Source organism: Hoplias malabaricus, chromosome 13, assembly GCF_029633855.1.
Source record: "Hoplias malabaricus isolate fHopMal1 chromosome 13, fHopMal1.hap1, whole genome shotgun sequence".
Taxonomy (NCBI): domain Eukaryota; kingdom Metazoa; phylum Chordata; class Actinopteri; order Characiformes; family Erythrinidae; genus Hoplias; species Hoplias malabaricus.
Window position 1 is genome coordinate 20,478,974 of NC_089812.1, and position 22,686 is coordinate 20,501,659.

At 42.1% G+C, this 22,686-nt stretch overlaps 1 protein-coding gene across 1 annotated transcript in view; it reads right to left on the reverse strand.

Annotated features, from left to right (window-relative positions):
- csnk1da (casein kinase 1, delta a) overlaps positions 1-22,686 on the reverse strand; it is a 34,366-nt gene that overhangs the window by 4,466 nt on the left and 7,214 nt on the right. The window contains exons 2-8 of the mRNA XM_066641584.1: positions 18,803-18,913; positions 12,753-12,901; positions 12,105-12,333; positions 11,288-11,458; positions 10,777-10,925; positions 10,091-10,259; positions 6,266-6,378 (exon numbers count right to left, since the gene is read on the reverse strand). Of these exons, the coding sequence (XP_066497681.1) occupies positions 6,266-6,378; positions 10,091-10,259; positions 10,777-10,925; positions 11,288-11,458; positions 12,105-12,333; positions 12,753-12,901; positions 18,803-18,913 (1,091 nt within the window). The remainder of the gene's footprint in view (positions 1-6,265; positions 6,379-10,090; positions 10,260-10,776; positions 10,926-11,287; positions 11,459-12,104; positions 12,334-12,752; positions 12,902-18,802; positions 18,914-22,686) is intronic.

Sequence of the window (22,686 nt, forward strand, 5' to 3'; positions counted from 1 at the left end):
AGTAAGTTTGTGAAAACTACACACTGCTGAAACACTGGAGTGAAATCACACCACTGTTAAATTCACATCTCAGATTCGAACTAAAACCACTCCAAAGTTTGAGGATTTACACTGGGTTATGACTCTTCCCGGTACACGATGTTAAAGGACAGAATGAGTGAGTGAAACTGATCCAGCTGCTGTGAGGAGGAGAGGAGGAGGATAAATTCACATCAAACATTCATCTCCTTCATTTACATTAATAATAAGTGACGGTGACTGAGGGTTTGTTTACAGGTTGTTGTTTTAAAACTAAACAGATGTTTACTTCAGGAGAAATGGAATCTGGGCAATAGCCAGGGAACATTTTACTAAAACACCTTTCTAAAAACAATAACAAGCTGATAATCATTAAACCCAGAGAAGGTTTAAAAAACTCCAGAGGGTCAGAGAGAGGGGGTCTTCTGTTAGAGGAACGTGTTTAAGGGCAGTGTACGAATGTGTGCTCCAAGTGAAATGAAAATGTAAAACAATGAAAATGAGATGTTTAATATCAAGCCTTCTGAGCCCCTCCCCCACATCTTTCCTCATGAAAATTAAGAAGAATGAAGAGAGGAGAGCACTACACATTATATGTATATATTAAAAAGCAGAATATATACAAATAAAAGAGTGGATTTGTGTTTTAATAAATGCCAGCAGCGACCTCTCTGAAACTGAAAGCACAAAGCGGCCTTTCACCCGCCCTTAAACAAAAAGATGGAAGGATGAGACCGAGCTGAAGGAGAAAGGGAGGAATACATTTTTCATGAAGCCTGTCAGACGGAAAGAGAATAGAAGTCCCAGGAGGACTGAGGCTTAGCCAATCGCAAGCCTCCTCTCCTCTAGGGGGCGGCGGTTATCATTTTCAGCCACTTCAGAGGAAACAAAAGAGCACCCCAAAACTAATATTACACTGACACAAGAGGGGTTCTTCAGATAAAGAGATTAAATGTTATATGACGTCCTCAAATAAAAGGGCTGAAAGAAAAGGAATAAACATCAAACCATTTTGAGTTAAAGCACCTCATGTGTTCCCACAGTGGAACACAGTTCTGTTTCTTAATGAAATGTCTGTGACCTGCTTTGGTCAGAACCCCACAGCAGCGTTCTCCCCCTGTCTAAACAGCCCTGTTCAGAACACCACTTTCAGCGTCTGTCCCTTTAAATGATAATGACTGAGCGCACAGCAGTGAAGATCAAGGAGCAGAAGCTCTGGTTTTTAGTCGATTTCGCTCAGTTCTCTTTTGTCTTTGTTATATACTCAGTGCTCTTATTTCTTGTGTGTTTTACACATGGCACAATCAACGAACACTAGCCTGTTACATAGCCAGAGCCACAGATGGACAGCTTCCTATCATGCGCTGATTATTATTGGATGACTATGGCTCCAGCAGATGGACCAGTGGGAATCCATGCGCATTTAAAGGCAGCATGCAAAGCGTTTGAGTTTCCATGGCACAAGCTACGACTTCACACGGGACGGTGCTTCTTCCCTGTTTACGTCAGAGCGCCAAGAGCGGAGTGAGTGGATTTAGGGGAGGGTCCGTGTTCAGGACGGTGGGCTACAGCAGCTCCCCAGCCCCTGTGTGAACACAGCACTAATATTAAAGATGCTCTCCCTGGATCCAGAACTGCCTGTGGAGCAGCATATGGTCAAAACTAGATTTGAGCCTGGAGTATGTACACACACACACACACACACACACACAAACACACACACACAGTTTTAGAGTTAGATATTATTTACTCACTTCTTCATCCCTGCAGACCCAGTGTAAAGCTCAACACACCTCCAGCTGAGTACTACACACCACCACAGGCTTCAGTTCATAGTTCTTCTGTTTTATTATTATTTATTCTGTTGCTTTATTTACAAATAAACACACATACCTATCAGCCGTAACATTACAACCAACCTTTTTGTCATCACATTAAAAAGCTTCTAGTCTGTGTCTTCACAGGCTCAATATCATCCCCATAGCATTTCTCCTTCAGCTCCGCTGCCGGATTGCTGAACAGTGAGGCTGAAACGGAGCTTTAATTTGGTTAAGGCAGGAGGGGTAATCCAGCACTACTTCACACAGGGCCCATCTTTTATGAGGAGCAGCAGGCATCTGGTAAAGTGAATGTAGTTTGTTCACAGTTTTATTCCTTCATCTGAGTCATTTGCGTAGGCATCAAACCCACAAAGCAAAACCGGCATGGAGGTGACGATTAAAATCATCCTACACGCATACGGCAGATTTTACATCCTTACCTACATGCACATATTAAATATACATATTACATAATATGTACATTACTACATATTATGAAATAAAATCAGTTTTCACACTATGAAACAAGACCCCAGTCAATTTTCTGTGTGCTGCCAAAGTCAGAAAACAGGATAAAACAAACAGTTCTGATCCTGCTCCGCCTCTGACGCAGAGACTTTAGAATCACCCCTCCCCCCTCATCTGATCCTGTCCAATTACAGCACTGGACCTGCATTTATGTGAGAGCTCAAAGACGAGGTTAAACACAACAAAACAAACACAACGAGCATGGCTAAATAAGAACACTGGGTAAAAACGGAGACAACAAGAATGGAGGAGAAAGAGAACAGAGTGAAAATGGCTAAAAAAAAAAACAGAGCTTCTGCTCCCCGCTCCTCATTGCTGTGCGCTCGGGGTCGGGGTGAACAGCGAGCAGCTCATCATTTAAAGAGACAGGCACTGAAAGCAGGCGTTCTGAACAGGGCTGTTTAAACAGGGGGAGAATGCTTCTGTAGGGTTTGGACCAAAGGAGGTCAGAGAAATCGCGTTCACTTGTGGAGAAGGGTGTATATGTCCCCTATAAGTCTCTCAATCTGGAACTTGTTTTTGAAAACCATCTGAATGTGATCAAGAGGAAAGGTAATGTCATCATCAAACATCAGAGTTGTTTACAAAACTCCTTCTATTTTCCAGAAAAAAAGAGGAAAAGCACCAGCAGACAGAGGGAAAAAAAGCCTATGATTTTTCCATATTTTTCTGGAAAAAGCAAAACCGTGAAAAGAGCAGGCAGCACCGGAAACACACGGCCATTACAGAACACACAAGCCATACTGAAAATAGCTAAAGAATGTTAAAGGTGCACATGGAAACACAATAGGAGAGTGTGGGACTAAACAGGTGCTACATGATGCAAAATTAATCACAGTGTGTATTTTGATGAGCTGGATTCTCAGCCAAGAAACCCCCACCTCCTGTTATGTATTGTGGGCTCTAACGCTGGTGGAACTGAGACGTGGTTCTTAAAAAGCACAGGTTCTGGCACAGAGTCAGTGGAGTGGATCAGTAGAGGTTCTTCATTTCACACCTGATACATGCTTCCCCTTATAGGCTTCTGCTAGGAGCAGAGTTAAATTAGTAAAAGAAGTTATTAACAAAATATAAGTCAACATAAATGCCTTAAAATGGTTGGAGCTGTAACTCTACTCCGTCCAATGCCTTAATTCAGTTTGTGTGGATCTATGATTATGAAATTAGTCCCTGCCTCTCTGTACCCACCCCCCTGCCGCTCGCAGGCAGCTGGAAAGCCCCACCCCCGAGTCAACAGGATTTGCTCCTTAGGTGTCTGGGGTATGAAACCCAGTTTGCCAGAATCCATGACTGAGTGTGTTTTCACACCTGTAGCTTGTTTGCTCTGGATTGAATCAGTAAGAAGTTTATAATCATGCCCCTTTCACACACCCGCAACATTCGGACATTATCCTTCTTACCCTCCTGCCCTGTTAAAGTCTCTGCGCATGTGAGAATGAAGCAGGAAATGTTCTGGAGATTCTCCTGCACAGGCTATGCCCCTACAGCTAAAGTACACGTTTCATTTCCTGCAGTGAAATGCGTCTCACGCAGAAAATCCCCCGCTGGACGAGTGCAGGTTACTCTTCTGTTTCTGATTAGAGAAAAAACCTTCCCCAGTTCTGCTGCATCCAATATGCACAGCGCCCCCTGGCTACAAGAGGGTTCAGCTCAGACCTCCTGCGTTCACCTGATAATCAGGTCAGATCAGGTTCTCACCAGAAACAAACTACACCAGTTTGTTTGGGTCTGGCCCAAGAGCACCGCCCCTCAAGGGTCTCCATACGCTCGTTTTCATCTGCATCCAAGTGTGATCTCTCCTTTCACACCAGCACAAACCAACCGCAGAGGGGGAAAACAAACCGGAGTCTAATTTAACCCGACTAAACAGTGCAAGTGTGAACGTACCCTGAGTTTCAAAGCAGAAATGCTTAGCCACAGGGCATCACCTCTCATTCACTGAGGTCACACCCTTAAAAAAACACCAACATGTATCAGGTTTTGAAGACCTGGGATTCCTAATAAGCACAAGGTGTCTACTACCGAAGGACAACAGAACTCCAGAAGTCTGTACAGATTTGAGAACACAATTTCAGCAGTTGTTTCCCCCACAGAGAAATCCAGCTCAGACCCACTCTTCCTTAAACGGGAATTACGTCCACGGCAGAATTATTAATGACCCCAGGAGTTAGTTTTCAGGAGGAGGTGGCAGCAGTGGGTGGGGCAGTGAGGAAGGGCAGGGAGGGCTTTACTGAGTGCAAGGGATCACAGACACGCCACACATGGCCACCAACAGTCACTCACCCTGCCGCTCACAGCAGAATCGTGGCGAGCAGCTACTTGCCGTGATGATCGAAGGGAATGCTATTCTGAGGTGGATGGGGTGGAGGGGGTGGGGAAACATTTAGATGTGAAGCAAAACAATGACAAATATGACAAGCACATTCTAAACAAGGCTCTCTGACCTGTTACTGGGGGGGGCTGTGTTTACATTAAGCTCCATTAAGCTCCTTAATCTAAGGCTTTCTGCAGAGCCCCCCCGCCTTCCCTTCTGAACATGAAAAAATGTTAGCCCCCACACCCTTCTGACACAAGTACAAGTCTTTTACTTTCAGCTTACAGAAACCATTGGAATGAATTTTAAACATTGTTAATACAAATTTGCAACTTCTTATTTAATAAAATAAATATAACGTGACAAATCACATTTACAGTGGAATTATTACTAATATTAGTGGTGCATTACAAATCACGTTAATTTGCCTTGCTGTACACCCCAGCATTAGCTCTGTGTCCCCACTAGGGGGCGCACCTCCAATTTCAGGAATCGTTGGCTTAACATTTCATCTTCAATTCTGTGTTTGATACAGTTAACTAAAACTAAAATTTTATCCAGGCTGTAAGTTAAACTAAATACAAGTGTGGGGCACTGGAAGTGGGTCTGGATTCTGGAACAAATCCTGACTGGATCACAGACACCAAAAGGGATTACGGTACTGAAATGTGATATTACATTTTGTTCTCAATTCTTAATAACAGTGCTGAATTAAATCAGCTGCTTAATAAGCTTTAAAGGACACAGATACTGAAGGAAATCTCAGAGTTACTCCCTTATTTTGGGAACTTTGTGTTGATTTAGACTGAGATTTGAACATAATGCATCAGAGTATGGCCAAATGTGTATAGAAATGTCAGGAAGAGAGGAATTGTTAATATTGAGTTTTAAAAGCAGTTTTGCACACACAATATTTCTGTATTTGCTTGTTTTTCATTGCACTTCTTCAGATGCACACCTCTCCATCTCGCTTCCAGTTCAAAACAATTCTAAAGGCCTTTTCACACAGAACACGATTTTTTCCTCACACAAAAAAACGGATGTGATTTGAATGCAGTGGAACATTCACACCACGTCCAACACATTTTCTGTCTCAGCTCTGAAAACAAAACAGGGACAGAGCTCAGAATCAAGAAGCTTGATGGGCAAGACGGAGAAGAAGCGCAAGAGAAACCTCAGTTCTTGATTAAAGATTCTACTTAATGGTTCTCAAAACTTCTGGTTCTACTCTGACACCGTATTGAACCCCTCAGTGTTTTAGCTGTGTGAGCTATCAGCTATTAAACGCCAGGAGGCAGTCCCAGCATTCGCATGCCAGTGCAGATGGCTGACTCCCTACCACTGTCACCTTCGCCTGCACTACATCAGGTAAATAAAAAAAATTAAAAAAACTACATCTGAACCCATTACATTTGTACAGAGACACTTCAGTGCTACAGTGAGAGGGAGCCATCGAGGGGCAGCGAGCTCAGCAGAGGGCACCGGGGCCTCTTTTACAGCCCAAAAAACAGTTACACAACAGTGCCAGACAGAAACAAGTGATTTTAATGCTCTAACTACTACAGTCCTGTGCACTGGCCTTTACCTGTGACGTGGACATTCGAGAGGTGTCCTGTCGGCCAGTCAGGTCAGACGAGGAGATGTTGACTGGAGCGCCGCGGTGTAATCTCATACTGACCTTCCTCTCGCGCTCCATTCCTGACACACAAAACACAGGAAACACACCGGCATTAGAGAGGAGCTGGGAATAGAGAGAAAACGGCTGCTCCGTAAAGCAGGAATTCCTCAGTAAAGCTGGGTAACTTGAGCTCCAAAGTGAGGACTTTTCAACATTTACCACCCTGCCCATCTTTTCTAGTGGATAATAATGGAAATTCATAAGGAGAGAGGGCATTTCAGTCATATGTGATAAAGGATTTTACAGCATTAACCAATTATTAAAACAAATTAAATGAAAGGCATGACCCAGATTTTGCTGTTTACACTCATTCCACTGCGGATCATATCTTTCCATGCTTTACATCCTGGATTAGGGCTAGACAATAATTCAATATCAATATATATCACAATATAAAATGTTTCAGTAACAATGATATGATTTTTAAACACACTTTCAATATTTCAGTGCACATTATTTATAATATTGACAAAGCCAGTGGGTTGTTGATTGGGGGTGATGTCATGTTTCTATTTGTTCTTGGAAGTTTCTCAGTGGATTTTATGCTGTTCATGGATATTGGAAGTATATCGTATCGGCCCAAATTAAGAATTATATTGTGATATAAATTTAGGCCGTATAGCCCACCCCGGTTCTGGATGCAGGGAAAATAGCACTGGTTTTAACATTAACAGGACCTGTCACATGTTTCCTAAGAAATGTACAGTCAGTCTTACACTACCATAAACAGAAGCATCAGAACGTGCTACATCACAGCAACATCCATCACTGCACCACCACAAAGACCCCACCACCAGCACCGTCGGTTTTTGTAGGAGACCTGGTTGGATCTCTAGCTGTGAATAATTTTACAAAACGGTGCTTATGTGGACGGGATGTTTTTTTAAAGACTCTGAAAACATGGTTTCCAAAAACACCATTGTATATGACCTGGGTTCTCAATATTATCCACAAAGGGCCGGTGTGGCTGCAGGTTTTCATTCCAGTTAAGCAGCGTACACCTGATTCTACTTTAATCATCTAGTCTCCTCTCTAAAGTGTTAAACAGTGTGTGCTTCTGTTTGACTGGAACAAAAGCCTGCAGGCACACCCGCCCTTTGTGGATAAGACTGGTGACCCCTGGTGTACGATATATAGACTAGTCTATAACAAGCATCATCAAGACTAAACTGTAGCCAAAACTGTGTGAGAAAGAGCTGCTGAGAGGTTTCACACTAGTCCTCCGCTGTCTTCCATCTACTGAAGTGGAAACATCAGCTCTCTGAACACAACAAGTCGTCTGCTGATTTCCTGTCTGTAAGGAACATGTGCAATTGCTTCACCACTTCCCCTCAGCTGAGAACACAAACAAACTCTCACAGGAAGACCACCAGATCACCAGCATTTGACAGGAAGCGAAGCTCATCAAAATAAACGACAGACTTGTAGTTTAAACAGAGATCCAGCACAAGAGCAGATACATAATGGGGAAAGCTTTTAAGGCACTACCCACTTCTCCACACTGACACAGTACACAGTGCTGTTCACTAAAGGCACAGATGGTGTAAGTGTGCCTTTAAATGTCCAGCAGTGGACTGAGGGTGAATCCCATTTCTAATTACCACCCCGACTAGGGTTGGGCGATGCGGCACTAAACTAATATCACGATATTTCAGGGTGTTTTGGCAATGAAAATATTCATGGTGATACAAGGTGAACAAACTGGAACACTGGAAAATGCTTTTATTAATTTTAAGAACAGACCTTTGCAATAAAATAAATATTATATTATTATTAATTATATTATATTAAATATATTTAATTAATATTCTTTATATTAAATGGTTTTATATTTTATTATAAATGTACTAATTACTGCTGTAAACAACAGTATCTTACCAAGATTACAAAAAGTAATGTTAAATCTCCACAGTAAATAACACACAGAACAGTGTCTGTGTCGAGTCAGTGGAGGTTATCTGCTGGGGTCAGAGCTCATTGGCTGTTGAACTCTAAAGGCGTTTTTGATTTCCCTCATCCTCAGCCGGGGGCTTCTGCTGGAGGAGGTGAAACAGATCCGTTGTGTTTCCCTCTTCTATTGTTCCAGGCTTCTTTCATTCGTCTAATACTCTGTAACCACACCCCCTCCACACAACTGAAGCCACTCCCCTTATCTCCGCCTCAGAGCCACTCTCCACTGTACTTCACTGTGTCTAAATGCCTCGTGTAAAGAGCTTGTGGCCTGTTACAGGTAACTACACAACGTCATTAACGTAAACAAGTCAGAATATCAGTATTATAAGAATTTCGAATTTTTATTGTTTAAAATATTGGTGATATCGTGAACGGTACAATATCACACAGCTCTATTCCCTCCCCCTGGTCTTGGAGTGTCCTCTTGCCCCTCTGAGCTGAGATACAGGGCGTAGTGGTTAAAACCTCCCCCTATGAAATGGGAGTTCAAGTGTTCAGGGTTCTATATATAAACATTTCCTTTAATAAAGAACCCTTGTAGAACCATCATTTTTTAAGTGTGTACATTACATTCTGTTCTCCAGGAGATGGTGAATATGTGTTTGTAATTTAAAAAACTAAATGAAAGTGGAGTTAAACTGGAGTTTATTAAATTATTTCTGCTTAAATATCAACAATTTACACAGAATATAGTATGTTAATGTTTTAAATCTAAAGGTACTAAAGGGACCTTTGTGAGTACCACTGCAGTGACAGAGGGATAACTACTGAATTTTATTAAAGGGAACAGAAACATAAAGGGAACAGATTTGAGGAAACCATCTTAAAAGGTTTATTTTGTGCTCTGTTCTTTCTCGATCTTGTCCTCAGATCATTACAAACTGGCACAGAAACAGTTTCTCCACATTCGGGCTGTTTCTGATTTAGAAGCTGGGGTTTTAAGGTAAACACACTACCTAGTGTTGCTATCTGCATTCACGCCCACAGACTGTCGGCTGATACCAGGCTTTATCTAGAACTGCTCAATGTTCACCGTCCAAACACAACCTCTGAACATTACACAGTGGGCCACTGTCCGCCCTTTCTCCACTAGTGCCATCAAAAGTAACATATTAAAGAACGGTGGAATTTAAGCTATTGCTTTTTTTTTTTATAACTTAATTAAAAGCTTTACCAATTTGGCCACAAATTCCTCCTATAATACACTCCTTTTTACAGGTTCTAGTGACGTATTACCGGTTTTATTTAGCGATATAAACAACGTTAAGATCGGAAAGTACATTACATTTTATTTATGCTGAAATACATATTAAACATCATAAACCCCTACACTTCTCGTAGATACACACAGCTCCTATTTCCAAGTTTTAGCCTGAGCTGCTCTGCAGCGTTCATTTTCTCTATTAACGCTTCTGTGTCCGATGCTAAAACTAAGCAAATTAAGAGATTGTAATAAAAAAATTTTAACAGAACTTCACTGAGTTTAAAAAAAAAAAAAAGAACACTTTCCTCTCACTAGTTTGTCATTAATATCACACTACACACTTTTGTCTCTCGCAAAGATACAAGTATTATTTTCAACTTTATTTTTGTGACTATATTTATAAACAAATACAATATTAATATAAATATAATTCAATTGTGCGATCTTTTTTTAAACGATCAACAGCATTTTTTTGCACTCCTCTGTTTATACTCTGCTCTTTGTCTTGCTTCTGTCCCTATACCCACACACACACACAGAGAGAGAGCAAGTATCACATGTTCCTTTAAACTCACCTGTGTGAGAGGTTGGGGTGAGCGGTGTGGGCGGGGCTACTTCCTGTGTTCCTCTGGGTCTGCTGGAGGATGGGGGGATGCCCCTGGCGGCGGGATTCCTGCCATGTCTCTGTCTATCCTCTCGATCTCTGCGCTCTCTCTCAGCGTCTTCAGCTGCTCTGTTCGCTCCCTGAACAACACACCACCACAGTTTACATTTACACACACATACGTTTCGCAGCTATACACAACCTCAACCCCATCACAGTCGCAGGGGAACATGGAGGGAGGCGTTTTTCAGTCTTTTTCCAGAACGACAGATGTCCAGCCACAGCTTCTTTTCAAACTGCCACTGAACAAATTAGGACATTGGAGGAGAACACAAGCTTCCCAGATCTGTCAAATCAGCTGACAGACATTTGGGTTAGCTAACCCTAGAAGACGGGACTCTGAGGTAGAGAACAGACCAAGGAATCAAACCCTCCCATTGGTGTCACAGTGGTGTTTTTCTGGTAATTTTTAAAAAATTATATTTGTGTTAAACCCCATGCCCTTGGAATGCAGGTCTGCACTACAATCCGTGATTCCGACTCTTTATTTCACCACTGTTTGATGGCATTCTGAGAGCAGATTGAGCCGTTGTGTTTGAGCTAAAGGTTGAAACTGGACACCCGTGAGATGCGAGTGTTCTGCTTGGGCATACTCACGAATTTCAGCATGTTCCAGTCGAAAACGTAGTCATAGGAGAAGCCCTGTCTGTGAAAGAGGTTTCTGAAGAGCTGCCTCAGGTACGAGTAATCGGGTTTGTCATCAAAGCGTAAAGAGCGGCAGAAGTTGAGGTATGTGGCAAATTCAGCTGTAAAGGAAAAACAAACATGAGTTAGAATAAATAAACTTGTGTAGTATATCAAGGTTGAGCTTACATAAGTTCATCATACTTGCAGGAGAACACTAACAGCTGATTCTATATTGTTCAGCATGGTTAATTCCATTCTATCAGCTCAACATGCTTGGAAGAGAATGCTATTACATCAGAACAACACACAGCTGAAGCTGCACTACATCAATAAAACTGTTGCTAGTACAAGGCTCACCACACTTGGAGGAGAACACTAACTGCTCCTTGTATTTTAAACGAGACAGTTCAGCGTTTACATTGTGATTCAGGGTAATGTGATACTGATGTATCGGCCAATCCTAAGACAAAGCTGGACCTACAGGGGTATCCTTTGCAGAGGACTTCAATGGGGGTGGACATTTTCTTCTCACTGATGCGTTCATATTTCTGTCGTTTAGTGGCAGCCTTCAGGCCCTGCCACGGCAGAGAGCCCAGGTTGAAGTACATTAGCACGTAGCCAAGAGACTCCAAATCGTCTCTTCTGGACTGTTCTGTGGGGAGAAACAATAACAGATGAAAAGTTTAAAACAACTTTAAATCACACTTTAAACACAACAGAGACAGAGAATCAGCGAGTTCACATTTCATATTACTAGAGGTCACTTTTAACAACAAAAAATTTATAAATATGATTATTTATTACTTTCACAATGTTTTCTATAAAATGCAAATTACATGCAATAAAGAATCAAACTGTTTCATGGAGAAAAATGTAAAAATGATCATTAATCCCAATTAATTTTTTTACACTTTTTTTTTTTTTTTTTAATAAAACGCTCCTTATGAGTGAATCAAACAGGTTTGTCGTCCTTGAATGAACCACTTTATGATCCATAGCATGGGTGCCACACACAGGAGGCTTCAGTACAGAATATCTGCCACATCAGTATAATATATATCAGGTGTCAGTAGAAGGTCTGCTTCGTAACATGAAGTGCAGAAAATGCCTGACTGCACCTTTAGGGTGTAAACTGCATAATGTTTGAGGAGCAATATGATGTGCAGCATTATTTTTATTTAATAACATTCAATCTGCAGAGACCACAGTGGTCATCGTGTGTAAAATCTGTCTATTATGAATCCATAATTCAGCAGCGTGTGTGTGTGCGCACGTGTTGTATTCTGAGAGGGCCGTACCAATGCCGAGGTGTGTGTTAATGGAGGCGTAGCGGGCGGTGCCGGTCAGGTTCTTGTTCTCGCGGTAGGGGATGTGCTGGTGCGTGCGGGCATCCCGATACTTTTTGGCCAAACCAAAGTCAATGATGTAAACAAGGTTTCCCTTCTTGCCCAAACCCATCAGGAAGTTATCAGGCTTTACATCTCTGTGTATGAAGTTCTTCGAGTGGATGTACTCTATACGACTGATCTGAGGGAGGGAAGGAGGGCGAGAGACATATACACAACGTTCATTAGGATATAAAAGAGAGAGAAAGAGCAAAAGAACAGAGAAAACAAAATGAAAGAACAGAGGTGACAACAGGTCATAAGTGATATAAGAGAGAGACAGGGGGAGAAAGACCAGAAACAGAGAAAGCAGCAGCAGTAAGGTTTAGACAAAGAATGAGACAACAAGGAGAGAAAGTTGAGGTGTAGAGAGTAAAAGCAATACAAAAAACATGTCTGTGTGCATATGAGAGAGCGAGAGAGTGAGAGAGAGAGCATACTGTGAGGTGTGTCTATGTTTGTGGTGTGCAGCAGGTGTATAAATGTGTTTGTGTGTATGTTATGTGGGGAATGTGTGTGGGATGAGATTCATATCTGTATTTATGTGTGAAGTGTGTGCACCATTTGATCTGCAAGCAGGAGGACAGTCTTCAGGCTGAATTTCCTGGAGCAGAAGTTGAAGAGGTCCTCCAGACTGGGGCCCAGCAGCTCCATCACCATCACGTTGTAGTCTCCCTCCGCGCCGCACCATTTAATTGTGGGGATCCCGACTGGAGAAACAAGCAAAAAAAAAAAAAAAAAAAAACACGAGCTACAACAGCACATCAGCACGAGTGGATCATTTCAACTCTGCTTTTCAGGGCTTCCCAGGTAATGAAACTAATCAGTGGGTGTTTCCTCAGTAAACAGCAAACTGTCTTCTCACTCAAACCCTCACAGCACATCCAACAAAAATCAGAATTGGTGCATCATTCACACAGTGATAGGAAACACCACACATCTGCGTTTGTATTTCTGTAACGTTTCATAAATCCAGGCTTTATTTCATTTAGAAAATTGTTCACTGTGCTAAGAACTATAGCGAAACCTATAATATAGAGAAACCTAATGGATGAAGTCGGTAAACTCTGAAATAGTTCCAATGTCTTTATAATAACAATATAATAAAGAATAATTAGTACACATTTATATATAGTGCTCTGAAAGGACCCAAAATGCTTATATAACACATTTAGTTTGAATGTTACTTAATACTCAGCAACGATTGCATGTTATACCCATATGTATGAATCTGGAGCCCACCAACCACCCACTGTGAAACAGGACCCCAGTTAGAAAACAATAAAATAAGCCGTTCTGAGTCTGCTTCACTTCTGACATCAAGTGCAGAGACTTTAGAATGGCCCCGCCCCCTAATCTGAGTCTGCCAATCACAGTGCTTTACCCACATTTATATGAGAGCGCAAAAACGAGGTTAAATGCAGCAAAACAGACACAACAAGTGCTGAGAAATAAGAGCACTGAGTAAAAAGAAAGAAGAAAGAGAACCCAGCAAAAACAGCTAAAAACCAGACCCTCTATTTCTTGCTCTTCAATGCTGTGCACTCAGGGTCATGGTGAATAGTGAGCAGCTCATTTTCATTTAAAGCAACAGGAACTGAAATAATATATGTCCTTTGGTAAAATATCATACCCTAATGTCCCTACCAAAATATATCTATCTATTATTAGAACGGTTTACTGGTCAGTATGTCTGATTCTGTCTGATCTGCTAATGTATAGGTTGTAACTGATGAATAAGGGATGGTCCTGTGGTGGCGGGTTGTAACACTTCCGGAGAAATAAAAGTGAAGGTGACCTCTGAGCTGCTGGTAGAGATGTGGGGGTGGGGAAGGGGGTTTGATTCGGTTAGAGGGTGTGTCACAGCAGGGAGATGAAAAGCCACACTGCGGAGTATGGACCCAGACACCGCTCTGTGCGGAGAAATAAAGCAGAGGCCATAAATAGACCCGGGGGGGGGGGGTCGACCTTGAGGAGGAGGTAAGAAAGAAAGGCTTGGTAGGAGAAGAGAAAATCAATCAGATCACAGCTACTCTCTCTCTCCTGCTCTACACTGATTACTCTCTCCGTCCCTGGACCATGATTCACACACTGACGCACCCTGACAGCTTTAATATATAGAGTTAATACACACTAATCGAGTTTACGTCATTATCCAGGGATGCTGTGTGAGCTTCGTGTGTCCATGAAGGAGGGATTTATTAACCGGACGCATTAAGTCCATGATTAAAACGGAGGATGGGTGGTAAATCTCCACCCCAGACCACTCCGCTCCACACCACCTTACATCTACAAAATTTTAGGGTACAATTTCTATTTACCTAAACCGGGGGGAAGCTGTGGGGCTGTGTCTGAATCAGCTCCAGAGCAAGAGATAAAGGGATAGAGTCAGAACAGAGTCATGGTTAATTCACAGCACAGTCAGATCAGAGTATGATATGATACACATGTGGAAATATATGCAGTCTATGTCTATATGTCTACAGTCTATATGTCTACAGTCTCAGCGGAGAACAGTTGCCTAAGTGATGGAGCCTTGTGTCACACTGAACACAGCCCAGAAACACAAACACACAGCACTTTCCTGTTTTTATTTCCTTTTCAAATCAGAAACCATCAGGGGTCATTTACCATTCCCCGTCTCAGAAGGAGAACCTGAACAGACGCATCTGTTTCTCTTTACCCAGAACCCCATCAAGCATGATATAACACTCTGCAAACTAGCCGTCCAGCTCCACTGCACCTTAATGCTTTATTTGAGGCTCAGAGCTCTTTCTGGAGCTTCTTTATCTCCACTCACCCACTGACGCCTTCACAGAATATGTTCTTCAGCAGGAACTGTGAAGCAGTCTGTGGGTTTTTCAAGCTGTTTATGTTGGTGGAAACGCTCCAACGGTTCCCAATTTATGTTCACAAACTGGAACCAAACCTGTTCAATGTTGGTGAAAAAGAGCTTAATGCTCTTAGTGATCATTTCTCCTGCTTCCAACACTAACTTCAGGAACTGACGGTTCACTCACTGCCTGATAAATATATACGCCCTCCCCTGGACAGGGGGCGCTGTAACCAGATCATCAGGGTTACTCATCTCACCTGGCAGTAGTTTTAATTTTGTGGCTGAAATACATTTGGCAAATTAGTAGGTATTTTTGGCGGTACAGGTATTTCTGCCATGTATGGACTCAATGGATATTTGGGGGCACAGAAGGAAAGGCCATCAGGCAGCTGCTGACAGATCTGTGTTTTGAGAGAGAGAGAGAGAGAGAGAGAGAGAGAGAGAGAGAGTGTGTGCTCTCAGAGCTTCTGCTGCTCAGCACTTTAGCACACACATCTTCCAGGTCAGCTATTTCTGAGCACGCTCAGAAGGGTAAATATATCTCCCAGTCTGGGTCACCCTCCACTCCCCAGCCTCGCGTCTGGACTTTATTCCTGAACTCATTTAAATCCATGAATCAAATCCATGAATCAATGGATGTCAGTACCGACCTGAATAAATCCAGTACTCATGCCTTCCTTCCTTATGCTGGTTTTCATTTCATTATTCGGGTATTCAGGAGGCTTCAAGACAGTAGAACAGAATTTAGATATTTATGGATATCAATTAAGCTTAAAGGACATACATATATATATATATATATATATATATATATATATATATATATATATATATACACACACACACACATTATATATATATATATATATATATATATATATATATATATATATATATATACACACACACATTATATATATATATATATATCACTTTCTCTGAAAGTGCACGAGTCGTCTCTGGAGTCCACCAACCCACACATTGTGAAACAAGACCCTATTCAGTTTAGTGTGCTTCCTAAGTCAGAAAACATGGGATAAAACGTTCTGACTCTGCTCCTCTAAAGTCTCTGTACTTAGAGATCCCGCCCGCCTCCTCGTCTGAGCCTGTCCAATAACAGAGCTGGACCCGCGTTTATGTGAGAGTGCAAAGACGAAGTTAAACACAGCAAAACAGACATAATGAGTGCTAAGAAATAAGAGCACTGAGTAAAAACAAAGAAAGCAAGAATGGAGAAGAGAGAGAACCAAGCAAAAATGTTTCAAAACCAGAGCTTTTGCTCCCCACTCCTCACTGCTGTGCACTTGGGGTCGGTGTGAACAGCAAGCGGCTCATTATCATTTAAAGAAAAAGGCGCTGAAAGTGGGCATTCTGAACAGGGCTGATGATTCATTAAGTAACATAAATTATAAATATAATAACAATTCTGAAGTGTGTTGAAATTAGATGTTTCCTACTCCACAGTAACATCCCCTACAGCACTGTGAGAGAAGTGAGGTCAGAGATATCCTCCTCCTTCATGAAGAAGGGGATAAATATTGATGGTGTATTGAAAAAGGCTGGGAGCAAAAGAGCAGACCCAGAAAAGGAGGAGAAACATACTCTGCCCCTTTCTCAAAACCCCCACTACACTCGGCAATCACCATCTGGACACAACACACACACACACAGCCCTGATGTGATGAGGGAGGGAGGAAAAGAGGCAACACACACCATGTCATCAAAAAAGGAAGGGGGAGGAGTGAGAAAGAGAGAAGAAAAGTCTGAAATAAAGACAGAGGGTAAGAGAAAAGGACAGGAAAGGGTAAGAACACAGGACACGGGATAATGAGAGAGAAGAGTTTAAGTATAAACCCTGGGAAAGGTAAACACATAATGAACAGAAAATCCAAGAGAGAAAGAAAGGAGTGGAGAACGAAGGAAGCATGAGAAATAGATCATAGTGAGCACGAGAGAGGCGGATAGTCAGAGGAGGAAAAAGACAGGAGACAGTTACAGAAAGATGAATGTAAAGATGGATAGATAAAAGGTGATGGAGAAAGAACTGAGAGAGAGAGGTTGAGTGTGATCGGCATGTTCAGTCATGCTGCTGAGAGTGTACAAGACAATACAGAACACCCCCGCCCAACCCCAACACACCCCACCATCCCCCCTTACACACACACACACACAGCTGCTGGAAGTGTGCCATGCCCCTACAGCCACTAACACATTTACTCAGCTACAATATCAGCACTAAGGGCATTTAGGGGCTGTGTGTGTTTTTTAAAAAGGGGGCTGGGTGTCTTTAACTGCAAACACCCTTCAGGACCCTCATTCATATTCTCTTCCACAGATTTATAACCAGCAATAAAACCATAATGGTCAGGACCCTGAGCTCTGGACAAACCAAGGAGAACCTGCACTCCATCTTTACAAAATAAGAGTCCAGGGTTACTCCACAAAGCTGGATTTCGCACTTTAGCCAGATAACTTTAACTGTTCAATAGGACTCTCCCTCCACTTCTTTCCTATTGGACAGGCTTGACTTTAGGCCAGGGCTGTGTCGCATTGTAGCATTCGCAATAAAATAGTTATACATTTTAACATGATAAAATCCATATTGTTATAACAGATATATTGACTTATGTATGGTGCTTTTCCACCTCATGGAACGCAAATGACTCAGCTCGGCTCTTTTGCTGGCCAAATCGGGTCCTGGAACAGGGTTCTTTTTCAGTCCCCGCTCTTACGGTTCCGAGCAAGCATTGTTGTGGATTTCAAACCCCGTGGTTCCAGTTAAATGGTTAGCTGTGGGAGTGGAAAAACAACCAGGTAGATCGAGCCAAGTCAATCCTGATCCTGTGCAGTGGAAAAGCACCAGTAATGACAATGTGCAGTTACAAGTAATTTGCCTCACGTTCGTAAGTATTTTAGGCACCGCAGCAGTATGGTGGGTCTCTCCAGTGGAAGAATTTGTTCCAAAAAGGAGAGAAACTTCAACTGTGTGTAGGTGGTTTGGTTATAAAATATACTATGTACAAATAATCATGGTAAAATGTAAGATATGTATGAAATATCTAACAACAAAAAGGGGAACACAACTAATGTTTCACCACCTCAAGCAGATGCACCCGGTTGAGTATGACACAAGACAAAAACGCCTCAGTGGTCAGTGTTAGCTCTAACCCAGACAGGCCGACCACACTGACTAGACCAGCATCTACTTTGTATTTGTTTATTTAGTGTGAAGTTTTACGTTTTTTTTTTAAAACATAATTGTTTACGTTTTCTGTTTCTGTGAATACACTACATTTTACATTTTATACAAAATCAGAAACTTGATAACTTCCTAACAGTTTTTAAATAATTCCTAATTATTAACCTTTACTAATTCCCACTGTTTATCTAGAACTGCCCCAAACACATCATCACCAGGCAGAGAGTGTGGAGGCAAACACATGCTTCCTCAGAGAAATATGAAGCCAGTCACCGCCTACTTCTCAAACAGCAACTAACCCAGAGCTCAACACGCTTGGAGGAGAATGCCAAACCTGTGAATGTGAGAATAGAAGAGAGAGGGGCCATCCCACCCACCAGAGCACGAGGGATACTGTGATCCAGAACTAATCTTCCAACACCAGTACCTGACCTCTCTAAGGATTACATGACTGAAAGCCATCAGACCCTCACAGCAATGTTGTAACATCCAGTGTAAAGAGCTCTTGATGAAAGCCCACTTAGTTTAGGTGACACCTCAGCAGACCGAGTGCAGTGATGATGTGAAGGGACCTACCTCCTCCCTGCATCATCTTGTAGATCTTGCTCTCGATGTGAAGCTGGGGATGCTTCGTCTTCACACATTCCAGCTTGATGGCCACCTCCTCCCCCACTGAGATGTCTGTGCCTGGAGAAAAGGAAGGGAGAAAAGGATCAGCCATGGGAAATACAGACAGAAGGGGTGGGCAATATGGCCTTAAAACAATATCACAATATTTCAGAGTCTTTTGGAGACAACTATATTCTTGGCGATATGAAAAAAAAATACTTTAATTTCAAGAAAACACTATTGCAACAAAATAAATGTTAGATAATATTAATTCAATTAATTAACTGTCTGTAACCTTTATCCAGATCTGAAATGCTGCTAGGGTTTTAAAGGTCTGTGACTGAAAAAGCTCCCTACTTCCTCATTAGTAGTGTCCAATGTACTGCAGCATTATTTACCTCAGTGAATTTAGACACTGTACGTTGCTTAGTAACAAAGAAACTTGCAATGCATTTTGGTGCATTCAGCTCATGTAGCAAGCATTTACTACAGGTTACGAGTGCATTGTGGGAGATAGTAGTGCCTCAAAATCCCACTTGAAATACACTTTACGAGTTGGACACTAAAAGAAAAATGGTGCCATACTGCAAAGTGCCCTAAAATGTAAATAGGGAGCCATTTCAGACCCAGCCCAGGTACTATAGTGGGTATCAAGGCATTGCTAAGTCATTTCAGATGGTTGCTAGGCTAGTAGCTACAGTGTTTTTGGCTGGTTGAGATAATTTGGGTGGTTGCCCAAGTTATTTCAGATCCTTGGTTGTTGCTAGGATGATTTGGGTGGTTGGAATACATTCCAGGTGGTTGTTACGGTGTTGCTAAGGCATTACAGGTGGTTGCTTTGGTGATCCAGCTGGTTTTGTAAGGTGCTAAAATGTGTTTTATAAGGTGTTCCTATGTGGATGAATGTGTTGGTATCCCAGGAGTTATGGTGTAGATGAAGTGCTAAGGTACTAAAATATTTCAGGTGGTTGCTAAAGTGTTGCTAAGTGCATGCTATGGTATTGCTAAGGTGTTTCTAGTTGGTCACCAAGGATGTTGTTGAAAGAGAAGGACAGTACACACTTAGGTTTCTCAACATTTAAGTTTTTTTCTGAGCATTTTATTTATCTGTACAAATGTGTCATGTATTTATCTCCAGTTTTGGCTGAATCTGAAAGGAGCTGTGTGTGTGAATACAAACACCTGTAACATATGTCCCGGACTTTCTCCCCCCAGTAAAAACGAGCCAGCCCATGTCTGAATGGAGCTGCTAACTAGCGGATATTTCCGTATCTGACTCTCCAGATTTCCCTCTGGAGTTTATGTCAGAAAGGGGCTAAGGACAATATTACAACGCCGCTGGACCACCACCCAGACACCCTCCAGCCAATCAACATTTGGGGCCCGACATAACACTCGTAAAGGCATGGCAGCCCTCCTTTGAAAAGCACTGACAACTACTGATGCCATCCAGAGCACAGTCAAACACCACCCTCCTGATCACAGTCAAACACAGCCCAAAAAGACCTCAGGAACTGAGCACCAGGACATGACACAGGCAGCAGTATGAATGGAGGAATTTCCCCTTCTCTCTCTCACACACACACACAAAGCAGGCTCAGACAGGAAAGACAGAAGCTGACAGCTCTGCTCAACCCTCAAACCCAACCCAGAGATATTTTCTAAAACTGCGCAGAAGATGATTTTTTTATTTTATTTATTTATTTTTTTTAAAACACAGACCTCAGTTTTTAAAAATGTCCAGACACATTTGGACAGGGCCTTTAGGGTTTTTAAATGTGACACTAACAGTGGGTCTATGCTGAAACTCAACACCTTCACAGAGAGGTTGGTTATTAAAGGGGCGTGGAGAGGCGCTGAGTCTGTGCTGTGCTCTAAACCACGAGGACAAACAAAGGTAAATAAAGGATTATGTAACAGCTGATGAGAGAGAGCATCGTTCCAGTCTCCACCCTTCGATGAATGTGTTCAGTAATTCACACACAGCCCCAGGCTAAACACCAGCTCTCACTCTCACAGACTCAAGAGTTTATTAAAGAGGATGTTACATGGGACTGCACTAATGCTGTGAGGATTTGATAGCATTCAGCCTAATAAACAGTCATGTGAGGTTTTGATGCTGGATTAGGTTCATATTCCAACTCATCCCTAAGACACCAGGTGGAGCTCCATCAATCCAGAGAACGGAGAACAACTGCTCCACATTTGGTGGCAGTTTACACACCTTAGGATTTGACATGGGGGATTTTAAGCTTATTTTTATTATTCCTACCCTCGTCCAGAAGTTACATAGAGCAGTTTCAGCAGGGCTGAGTGCAGGCTCTCTTCCCCTTATTTCAACTCAGTGAAGCATCACAATTTTAAGGTGAAAATAATGTGCCTATTGTTGCTTTAAAATAAACCTACACTACCACATTTTAAACATGAACTGTGTTAAACAGATCCCTGGCACTGTGACTGGTTCTAGTGGGAGTAAGAGGAGCTCCAGGATTTACGAGGGTGTGGGAAACACAGCAGAGGCCATTTCCATCTAAATTGAAAAGTCCTCTGTTGGGAGGAGGGTAAAGAGATGACGATAAAAGCCTCTTTCGTCACACGAGTGACGGCTGAACCCCACCAACCTCAAATTACAGAAGAGATGTGGTGGAAAAGAGTCGAAGATGACATAGGCCCAGCGCTAAAATTCATTCAGGCATTCAAACCAGCTCCAGCAAGAAATACGAGAATCAGAAAGAAACATCTTTCCTCCCAAAGCAAAAACAAAACCCAGGCAACTTCATCAGAACTGAGACGTTCATTACATTCCACATCTACATCGATACAAGCTCAACCTGCTCTTTAAACATGTTACATCTGCAGCATTGGTGTCCTAAAAACCTGATATCGCTGTATGTGTGTTCTGGTTAAAACTGTTGGGCTCTGCTTTCCTCTGAGATTTGAAATTAAACCAAATTAATCTGAGGGCTTCTTAGACCTGACTCCAAAAGTGTGCACATACAAACACACAGTTCTCCTGTGACAGTGCAGGAAAGACACTAACAGCCCATTTACACCAAAAATAAAACATACCAGTTCAGTTCAGTTACCATTCGTGAACCTTATTTGGAACCGTTTCCACCAACTTTAACAGGTTCCTAAACGTGAAGTTTATTCCCAGCTGGAGCCAAAGAAAAGTTGGTACTTCACTGCAAACTATGTTGTTGTCTATTGATGTATTGAGATAAATAAGCTCCAGAAAGAATTCAGAGCCTCAAATAAAGCATTGCAGTGCAGTAGAGCTGGACAGGTCATTATACAGAGTAACACATACAGAGTTATATTTTCCTTGATGGTGTGCAGAAAACCTATGCATTAGTGTGATTTCAGCGTGACTCGTGGTGCTTTGGATACTTCGCTGTTCTCACTGTATACAAGTTGAGCAGGATGACTCAAAAACTAAACACTGGATATAACACGGCTGTATTTGTGTATCATCTATTGTATCTCTGCTACTGAATTTGGCCACAAAATACGCTGGAACTGAGCAACCCCACAGCGCCCCCAAATGATGACGTATCCTTGGTTCGGCTCTTATTAAAACTGTTGGAAATGCAGGGTGCAAGTTCCAAATATGCTGTTCAAGAACCAGTTGATATCACTTCCCAAATCACCAAAATACTGAGCAGAAAAGTGTATAAAGATACATATCACTAACTGACTGGTTCTGTGGCAGAGCTGACAGCACTTTTGTAATCCCCAGGAAAATAAATGTGAAAATCTCTCTAAAAATAAAAGTCAGTGTTGTTCTCTCTACGCTGCTTCAGAGACATTCACCACAGAGAGAGCAGTCTCTCAGCCTCCCCTGCACCAAA